The 10,521-nt window shown below is 47.2% G+C and overlaps 1 gene segment (V, D, J or C); it reads left to right on the top strand.

The window, feature by feature from the left end:
- The first annotated feature begins 762 nt into the window (after positions 1–762).
- On the top strand, positions 763–1,883 carry LOC122939898. The segment is given in 2 exon segments: positions 763–952; positions 1,401–1,883. Coding segments are annotated over 2 exon segments (360 nt in total).
- Positions 1,884–10,521: the final 8,638 nt, after the last annotated feature.

Here is a 10,521-nt window from a genome sequence, read left to right as displayed (position 1 = left end):
ACGCGCGTACGACTCGCGTTTCCAAAATACAAAAACGACCCAAAATACGCCTCAAAAACGCCCGATAAAAACGCCTTTAAACAGCGCTTATTGAATACGCTCAGGTGTGAACCTGTTTAAAGGCCTTAAGGTTACCTTTGAAGTTTGGATGTCTGATGGGCTGGGGTAACGAGTTCCAGAGAATGGGGGATGCATGTGAGAAACCTTCTGACCGTTTTCTGGATATTAACCCTCCACTGCCTGACCTAACCTGTTTCTAACCTCTGTATTGACCCTTCACTACAATCACCTTAGACTGTTTATGGGATTGCACTCTACCTGCCATGACCTTGGACTGTCCCTGATTATGCTTTTGCCTCAGTGTCTCTGACCGCCATGGGTCAGCCGTCAACCACACAGAGACAACTCCAGGAAGTAGCAGCCCGGTGGTTCCCCTACAGCAAAGTCAACATCCCTGTATAGAGGTGAAAACCATGGGACTGGCAGGATAACTCCCTCAGGCCTAGCCCAAAGTCAAATCTATTGGTTGACACAATGGTTCCACACCCATTGCCATAAGAAACATGACTAGGGATTGTAGTCAAGTCAGAGACGCCTCACAAAAGAGGGAGACATCTGTTTCGAGGATTCTTGCCTTTCATCAATGAGTAGGGTACTGGTTAATCTTGATGATAAGCTTTTGATGTAGTTCTCAGGGGGTACTGTTTCTCCTTGTGGAAACCACAAGCTGCTCCCTGGATAAATATATGCAAATAAGCTCTCCTCCAGAAGAAAGGAAAATTGTACACTTTTTCATACTAGTTGTAAAAATGTTTCAAAGGACCAGCAACAGGTTGAGAATCTTACTTCCTGTATATGATACTGATCACTGTCTCCTAAGACGCAGAGGGAGCAGCATCAACAACCATGTCCTCCATACCAAAGTTGCTATTCTGCTGGTCTCTTTCAGTCTGTAAGTACTAGGCATAAAGATTCAGTATTACATTTATGCACCATAAAGCTCAACATGGGGGCAAATATCTCCCTCTACCTATCAAATTCTGTGATGTGTTGGTTGGTATTTTTGGTTCTTTTTGGCTATAAAAGCAGCTTAGAGAATAAACTATGGACAATAAATATAGCAATTTAGAAAGGTGTCCAATAACAATCGAGATGGATTCTTCTATTACCATAGATTGCTCATCTACAATAAACCATCATTCTTGAATGTTCCACTGGCTGCAAATGTCTCATCTATGCTCAACTTAAGGTTTTTGGATACTAAGTATATAATTTATGGGATATTATACATGCTATATGAAATAGCCATTATGATAGAAATTAATATAACACTTTGTATTCCTTGACTCCTAAAGTTTGGGCAATGGAATCTTCAATGGCCGATTCTTTCTCCTCTGCAGGTCTTGCCCAAAAAGGCACCATCACTCAAACCCCTCAACTTCTTATAGGAAAGGTGGGTTCTGAAGTGGAAATGAAGTGTCAACAGCTGACGACAGACCATGAGTGGATGTACTGGTATTACCACAGCAGGGGGCAGGGGCTGGAGCTGGTCACCTATATGCTGAGGGGGAATGAGCCCACCTATGAAGATGGCTACAAAGTTGGATACAAGATGAACAGGACAAATGGAGACAAACACAGTTCTCTAAGAATCGATTCTCCTACAGCCAAGGATCAAGGGGTTTATTTCTGCTCCTCCAGTGATGCACGGTGACACAAAGAGCCTGAGGGCTTTGATGTAACCTCAGTACCCAATAATAATGAGAGAGATCATCCGGCAGCTCAGGAAGAACATTAACCTCCCACACAGATGTGATACAAAGTAACAAGAAAGGATCAACACAAAAAGTCTAAAAAAATTCAAAGCATAAAAAGTATAACAGTATAAAGGAATAGAAAATATAAAGGTAGCAAAGACCCAGGTAGAGGAACCTTTAAAGAACATGAATCAGTTGATCCTACTGATTAAAACGACACCTGCATTGTGAAAATTGAATGCAATATTCCACGAAAAAAAAAAAATAATTATATTTTTAATGCAAATAAGAGCTTCAGTGCACTAAAGGGCTGGGCCGAGCACCCAAGTGCGAGTCAGCTCCTCAGCTTTCCAGGGCTGGCTTCGGCCCTTAGTTCACTGAAGTCTTATTTTGCAAAAAGAAGAACAGTATTTTTTCTTGGGAATGCCACAACTAGGGATAAGCGAACCCGAACTATATAGTTCGGGTTAGTACCGAATTTTGGGGTGTCCGTGACACGGACCCGAACCCGGACATTTTCGTAAAAGTCCGGGTTTGGGTTCAGTGTTCGTCGCTTTCTTGGCGCTTTTTGAAAGGCTGCAAAGCAGCCAATCAACAAGCGTCATACTACTTACCCCAAGAGGCCGTCACAGCCATGCCTACTATTGGCATGGCTGTGATTGGCCAGAGCACCATGTGACCCAGCCTCTATTTAAGCTGGAGTCACATAGCACATAGTGTCTTGTGTTGCGCCAGCACAAGCTGCCACCAAGTGCATTTAACCCTCAATGGTGTGGTTGTTTTTTGGCTAAAGCCTACATCAGGGTGAAGCTGTCACACCAAGTGCATTTAACCAGCAATAGTCTGTTTATTTTTTGGCCATATACTACATCAGGGGCAAGCTGCGCCTGTCACCAAGTGCATTTAACCCTCAATGGTGTGGTTATTTTTTGGCTAAATCCTACATCAGGGTGAAGCTGTCACACCAAGTGCATTTAACCAGCAATAGTCTGTTTATTTTTTGGCCATATACTACATCAGGGGCAAGCTGTCACCAAGTGCATTTAACCCTCAATGGTGTGGTTGTTTTTTGGCTAAATCCTACATCAGGGTGAAGCTGTCACACCAAGTGCATTTAACCAGCAATAGTCTGTTTATTTTTTGGCCATATACTACATCAGGGGCAAGCTGCGCCTGTCACCAAGTGCATTTAACCCTCAATGGTGTGGTTATTTTTTGGCTAAATCCTACATCAGGGTGAAGCTGTCACACCAAGTGCATTTAACCAGCAATAGTCTGTTTATTTTTTGGCCATATACTACATCAGGGGCAAGCTGTCACCAAGTGCATTTAACCCTCAATGGTGTGGTTGTTTTTTGGCTAAATCCTACATCAGGGTGAAGCTGTCACACCAAGTGCATTTAACCAGCAATAGTCTGTATATTTTTTGGCCATATACTACATCAGGGGCAAGCTGCGCCTGTCACCAAGTGCATTTAACCCTCAGTAGTGTGGTTGGTCAAGCTGTCACACCAAGTGCATTTAACCATCAATAGTGTGGTTATTTTTTGGCCATATCCCAGTCTAATTCTGTCAGTAAACATATACCTGTCACCCAGCGCCTAAATACTAGGCCTCAAGTTTATATCCAGCTAAATCTGTCGTTACTGCTGTACTGTTGTGGCTGGTCAAGTTATTTAGTGTCCGTCAAAGCACAGTTTTTGTTCTGGGTTGAAATACAATTCCCAATTTAGCAATTTCCTAATTTTGTGGTTTCTGCTGTACCAGGCCTACTTTAAATACATCCCTAAAAGGGTATATAATATTCAAGGTGCACATACAGGGAGTGCAGAATTATTAGGCAAGTTGTATTTTTGAGGATTAATTTTATTATTGAACAACAACCATGTTCTCAATGAACCCAAAAAACTCATTAATATCAAAGCTGAATATTTTTGGAAGTAGTTTTTAGTTTGTTTTTAGTTTTAGCTATTTTAGGGGGATATCTGTGTGTGCAGGTGACTATTACTGTACATAATTATTAGGCAACTTAACAAAAAACAAATATATACCCATTTCAATTATTTATTTTTACCAGTGAAACCAATATAACATCTCAACATTCACAAATATACATTTCTGACATTCAAAAACAAAACAAAAACAAATCAGTGACCAATATAGCCACATTTCTTTGCAAGGACACTCAAAAGCCTGCCATCCATGGATTCTGTCAGTGTTTTGATCTGTTCACCATCAACATTGCGTGCAGCAGCAACCACAGCCTCCCAGACACTGTTCAGAGAGGTGTACTGTTTTCCCTCCTTGTAAATCTCACATTTGATGATGGACCACAGGTTCTCAATGGGGTTCAGATCAGGTGAACAAGAAGGCCATGTCATTAGATTTTCTTCTTTTATACCCTTTCTTGCCAGCCACGCTGTGGAGTACTTGGACGCGTGTTATGGAGCATTGTCCTGCATGAAAATCATGTTTTTCTTACCTTGCAGACTTCTTCCTGTACCACTGCTTGAAGAAGGTGTCTTCCAGAAACTGGCAGTAGGACTGGGAGTTGAGCTTGACTCCATCCTCAACCCAAAAAGGCCCCACAAGCTCATCTTTGATGATACCAGCCCAAACCAGTACTCCACCTCCACCTTGCTGGCGTCTGAGTCGGACTGGAGCTCTCTGCCCTTTACCAATCCAGCCATCTGGCCCATCAAGACTCACTCTCATTTCATCAGTCCATAAAACCTTTGAAAAATCAGTCTTGAGATATTTCTTGGCCCAGTCTTGACGTTTCAGCTTGCGTGTCTTGTTCAGTGGTGGTCGTCTTTCAGCCTTTCTTACCTTGGCCATGTCTCTGAGTATTGCACACCTTGTGCTTTTGGGCACTCCAGTGATGTTGCAGCTCTGAAATATGGCCAAACTGGTGGCAAATGGCATCTTGGCAGCTGCACGCTTGACTTTTCTCAGTTCATGGGCAGTTATTTTGCGCCTTGGTTTTTCCACACGCTTCTTGCAACCCTGTTGACTATTTTGAATGAAACGCTTGATTGTTCAATGATCACGCTTCAGAAGCTTTGCAATTTTAAGAGTGCTGCATCCCTCTGCAAGATATCTCACTATTTTTTTACTTTTCTGAGCCTGTCAAGTCCTTCTTTTGACCCATTTTGCCAAAGTAAAGGAAGTTGCCTAATAATTATGCACACCCCATATAGGGTGTTGATGTCATTAGACCACACCCCTTCTCATTACAGAGATGCACATCACCTAATATGCTCAATTGGTAGTAGGCTTTCGAGCCTATACAGCTTGGAGTAAGACAACATGCATAAAGAGGATGATGTGGTCAAAATACTCATTTGCCTAATAATTCTGCACGTAGTGTAGGGTCATTCTGAATAACTTCACACACACGCTACCGTGCATTTCCAAGTCTAATTCTGTCAGTAAACCTATACCTGTCACCCAGCGCCTAAATACTAGGCCTCAAATTTATATCCAGCTAAATTTGTCGTTACTGCTGTACTGTTGTGGCTGGGCAAGTTATTTAGTGTCCTTCAAAGCACATTTTTTGTTCTGGGTTGAAATACAATTCCCAATTTAGCAATTTCCTAATTTAGTGGTTTCTGCTGTATCAGGCCTACTTTAAATACATCCCTAAAAGGGTATATCAGAATCAAGGTGCAGATAGGGTCATTCTGAATAACTTCACACACACGCTACTGAGCATAACCCAGTCTAATTCTGTCCGTAAATCTATACCTGTCACCCAGCGCCTAAATAATAGGCCTCAAATTCATAGTCAGCTAAATCTGTGGTTACTGCTGTGCCTGTATTAGTGTAATACGGTACCTAAATAGATAGCCAGATAGTGTTAGGTGTCTGTAAAAAAAGGCCTGAATTTGAATTCAATACATTGGGCCAAATAATATTTTTGTTGTTGTGGTGAATGATAACAATGAGGAAAACATCTAGTAAGGGACGCGGACGTGGACATGGTCGTGTTGGTGTTAGTGGACCCTCTGGTGCTGGGAGAGGACGTGGCCGTTCTGCCACATCCACACGTCCTAGTGTACCAACTACCTCAGGTCCCAATAGCCGCCAGAATTTACAGCGATATATGGTGGGGCCCAATGCCGTTCTAAGGATGGTAAGGCCTGAGCAGGTACAGGCATTAGTCAATTGGGTGGCCGACAGTGGATCCAGCACGTTCACATTATCTCCCACCCAGTCTTCTGCAGAAAGCGCACAGATGGCGCCTGAAAACCAAGCCCATCAGTCTGTCACATCACCTCCATTCATATCAGGGAAACTGTCTGAGCCTCAAGTTATGCAGCAGTCTCTTATGCTGTTTGAAGACTCCGCTGGCAGGGTTTCCCAAGGGCATCCACCTAGCCCTTCCCCAGCGGTGGAAGACATAGAATGCACTGACGCACAACCACTTATGTTTCCTGATGATGAGGACATGGGAATACCACCTCAGCAAGTCTCTGATGATGACGAAACACAGGTGCCAACTGCTGCGTCTTTCTGCAGTGTGCAGACTGAACAGGAGGTCAGGGAGGAGGACTGGGTGGAAGACGATGCAGGGGACGATGAGGTCCTAGACCCCACATAGAATGAAGGTCGTGCCACTGACTTTCACAGTTCGGAGGAAGAGGCAGTGGTGAGACCGAGCCAACAGCGTAGCAAAAGAGGGAGCAGTGGGCAAAAGCAGAACACCCGCCGCCAAGAGACTCCGCCTGCTACTGACCGCCGCCATCTGGGACCGAGCACCCCAAAGGCAGCTTCAAGGAGTTCCCTGGCAAGGCACTTCTTCAAACAATGTGCTGACGACAAGACCCGAGTGGTTTGCACGCTGTGCCATCAGAGCCTGAAGCGAGGCATTAACGTTCTGAACCTGAGCACAACCTGCATGACCAGGCACCTGCATGCAAAGCATGAACTGCAGTGGAGTAAACACCTTAAAACCAAGGAAGTCACTCAGGCTCCCCCTGCTACCTCTTCTGCTGCTGCCGCCTCGGCCTCTTCTGCTGCTGCCGCCTCGGCCTCTTCCTCCGCCTCTGGAGGAACGTTGGCACCTGCCGCCCAGCAAACAGGGGATGTACCACCAACACCACCACCACCTCCGTCACCAAGCATCTCAACCATGTCACATGGCAGCGTTCAGCTCTCCATCTCACAAACATTTGAGAGAAAGCGTAAATTCCCACCTAGCCACCCTCGATCCCTGGCCCTGAAGGCCTGCATTTCTAAACTACTGGCCTATGAAATGCTGTCATTTAGGCTGGTGGACACAGACAGCTTCAAACAGCTCATGTCGCTTGCTGTCCCACAGTATGTTGTTCCCAGCCGGCACTACTTCTCCAAGAGAGCCGTGCCTTCCCTGCACAACCAAGTATCCGATAAAATCAAGTGTGCAATGCGCAACGCCATCTGTGGCAAGGTCCACCTAACCACAGATACGTGGACCAGTAAGCACGGCCAGGGACGCTATATCTCCGTAACTGCACACTGGGTAAATGTAGTGGCAGCTGGGCTACAGGCTGAGAGCTGTTTGGCGCACGTCCTTCCGCCGCCAAGGATCGCAGGGCAACATTTTTTGCCTCCTGTTGCCACCTCCTCCTACTCAGCTTCCTCCTCCTCTTATTCCACCTGCTCATCCAGTCAGCCACACACCTTCACCACCAACTTCAGCACTGCCCGGGGTAAACGTCAGCAGGCCATTCTGAAACTCATATGTTTGGGGGACAGGCCCCACACCGCACAGGAGTTGTGGCGGGGTATAGAACAACAGACCGACGAGTGGTTGCTGCCGGTGAGCCTCAAGCCCGGCCTGGTGGTGTGCGATAATGGGCGAAATCTCGTTGCAGCTCTGGGACTAGCCGGTTTGACGCACATCCCTTGCTTGGCGCATGTGCTGAATTTGGTGGTGCAGAAGTTCATTCACAACTACCCCGACATGTCAGAGCTGCTGCATAAAGTGCGGGCCGTCTGTTCGCGCTTCCGGCGTTCACATCCTGCCGCTGCTCGCCTGTCTGCGCTACAGCGTAACTTCGGCCTTCCCGCTCACCGCCTCATATGCGACGTGCCCACCAGGTGGAACTCCACCTTGCACATGCTGGACAGACTGTGCGAGCAGCAGCAGGCCATAGTGGAGTTTCAGCTGCAGCACGCACTACGGAACAGCACCACTTCACCACCAATGACTGGGCCTCCATGCGAGACCTGGGTGCCCTGTTGCGCTGTTTCGAGTACTCCACCAACATGGCCAGTGGCGATGACGCCGTTATCAGCGTTACAATACCACTTCTATGTCTCCTTGAGAAAACACTTAGGGCGATGATGGAAGAGGAGGTGGCCCAGGAGGAGGAGGAGGAGGAGGAGGAAGAGGGGTCATTTTTAGCACTTTCAGGCCAGTCTCTTCGAAGTGACTCAGAGGGAGGTTTTTTGCAACAGCAGAGGCCAGGTACAAATGTGGCCAGCCAGGGCCCACTACTGGAGGACGAGGAGGACGAGGATGAGGAGGAGGTGGAGGAGGATGAGGATGAAGCATGGTCACAGCGGGGTGGCACCCAACGCAGCTCGGGCCCATCACTGGTGCGTGGCTTGGGGGAAAGGCAGGACGATGACGATACGCCTCCCACAGAGGACAGCTTGTCCTTACCCCTGGGCAGCCTGGCACACATGAGCGACTACATGCTGCAGTGCCTGCGCAACGACAGCAGAGTTGCCCACATTTTAACGTGTGCGGACTACTGGGTTGCCACCCTGCTGGATCCACGGTACAAAGACAATGTGCCCACCTTACTTCCTGCACTGGAGCGTGATAGGAAGATGCGCGAGTACAAGCGCACGTTGGTAGACGCGCTACTGAGAGCATTCCCAAATGTCACAGGGGAACAAGTGGAAGCCCAAGGCCAAGGCAGAGGAGGAGCAAGAGGTCGCCAAGGCAGCTGTGTCACGGCCAGCTCCTCTGAGGGCAGGGTTAGCATGGCAGAGATGTGGAAAAGTTTTGTCAACACGCCACAGCTAACTGCACCACCACCTGATACGCAACGTGTTAGCAGGAGGCAACATTTCACTAACATGGTGGAACAGTACATGTGCACACCCCTCCACGTACTGACTGATAGTTCGGCCCCATTCAACTTCTGGGTCTCTAAATTGTCCACGTGGCCAGAGCTACCCTTTTATGCCTTGGAGGTGCTGGCCTGCCCGGCGGCCAGCGTTTTGTCTGAACGTGTATTCAGCACGGCAGGGGGCGTCATTACAGACAAACGCAGCCGCCTGTCTACAGCCAATGTGGACAAGCTGACGTTCATAAAAATGAACCAGGCATGGATCCCACAGGACCTGTCCGTCCCTTGTCCAGATTAGACATTAACTACCTCCCCTTAACCATATATTATTGGACTCCAGGGCACTTCCTCATTCAATCCTATTTTTATTTTCATTTTACCATTATATTGCGAGGCAACCCAAAGTTGAATGAACCTCTCCTCTGTCTGGGTGCCGGGGCCTAAATATATGCCAATGGACTGTTCCAATGTTGGGTGACGTGAAGCCTGATTCTCTGCTATGATATGAAGACTAATTCTCTGCTGACATTAAGCCAGATTCTCCGTTACGGGACCTCTCTCCTCTGCCTGGGTGCTGGGCCTAAATATATGCCAATGGACTGTTGCACTGGTGGCTGACGTGAAGCCTCATTCTCTGCTATGACATGCAGACTGATTCTCTGCTGACATGAAGCCAGATTCTCTGCTATGGGACCACTCTCCAATTGATATTGGTTAATTTTTATTTATTTTATTTTTATTTTTATTCATTTCCCTATCCACATTTGTTTGCATGGGATTTACCTACATGTTGCTGCCTTTTGCAGCCCTCTAGCCCTTTCCTGGGCTGTTTTACAGCCTTTTTAGTGCCAAAAAGTTCGGGTCCCCATTGACTTCAATGGGGTTCGGGTTCGGGACGAAGTTCGGATCGGTTTCGGATCCCGAACCCGAACATTTCCGGGAAGTTCGGCCGAACTTCTCGAACCCGAACATCCAGGTGTCCGCTCAACTCTAGCCACAACTGATTTCCACGGGGTAGAATAGCTGGTTTAATACAGTTGACCTTGCTAAAAGAGACCACCTCCATAAGGGAAAGGCACCATCTAATATCGAGTTCTCAGGAGGATCCTCTATCATGGACTTCCATCTCCTAACTGGAGTAGAGAGCATCAAGAAAGAGCTTCTCTCATTCTGGAGAATATGGCACTGCCTTACATTTACATGGATAGCTCATAATTTAATTAAAACCAATATAGTGTGCAAATGAGCTCTTAGTAAGCTCTGCCTCTGATGCGGGGCGTAACTACCATAGCGGCAGACTATGCGACTGCTATAGGGCCCAGGATTAGAGATGGCCAGTTCGCAGTGTTCGCCAGCGAACACATGAGATCTGCCATCTTAACTGACAAATCCAACGAGGCACAGGTCTAAACCTCTTTCAATGACCCTTGGACCTGTGCGCGAGCCGGTCTGAAATGAAATGCGGTCTCCGGGAGCAGGCTGTTCCGTGAACAGCCTCCGGGGGCCATTCTCGGAACGGTTTGCTCCCGGAGACCGCATTTCATTTCAGACCGGCTCGCACACAGGCACAGGTAAGGACTTACCTGTGCCTCTCCGGACTTGTCAGTTAAGATGGCAGATCGCATGTGTTCGCTGGCCATCACTGCCCAGGACAAGAGGGGGCCCAGTTGGGGTCATCTCCTCTTTTACTGGGGGGT

Source organism: Bufo gargarizans, chromosome 6, assembly GCF_014858855.1.
Source record: "Bufo gargarizans isolate SCDJY-AF-19 chromosome 6, ASM1485885v1, whole genome shotgun sequence".
NCBI classification, from domain to species: Eukaryota; Metazoa; Chordata; class Amphibia; order Anura; family Bufonidae; genus Bufo; species Bufo gargarizans.
Note: the sequence above shows the minus strand (reverse complement) of the source record. Positions and strands in the feature narration are given on the sequence as shown.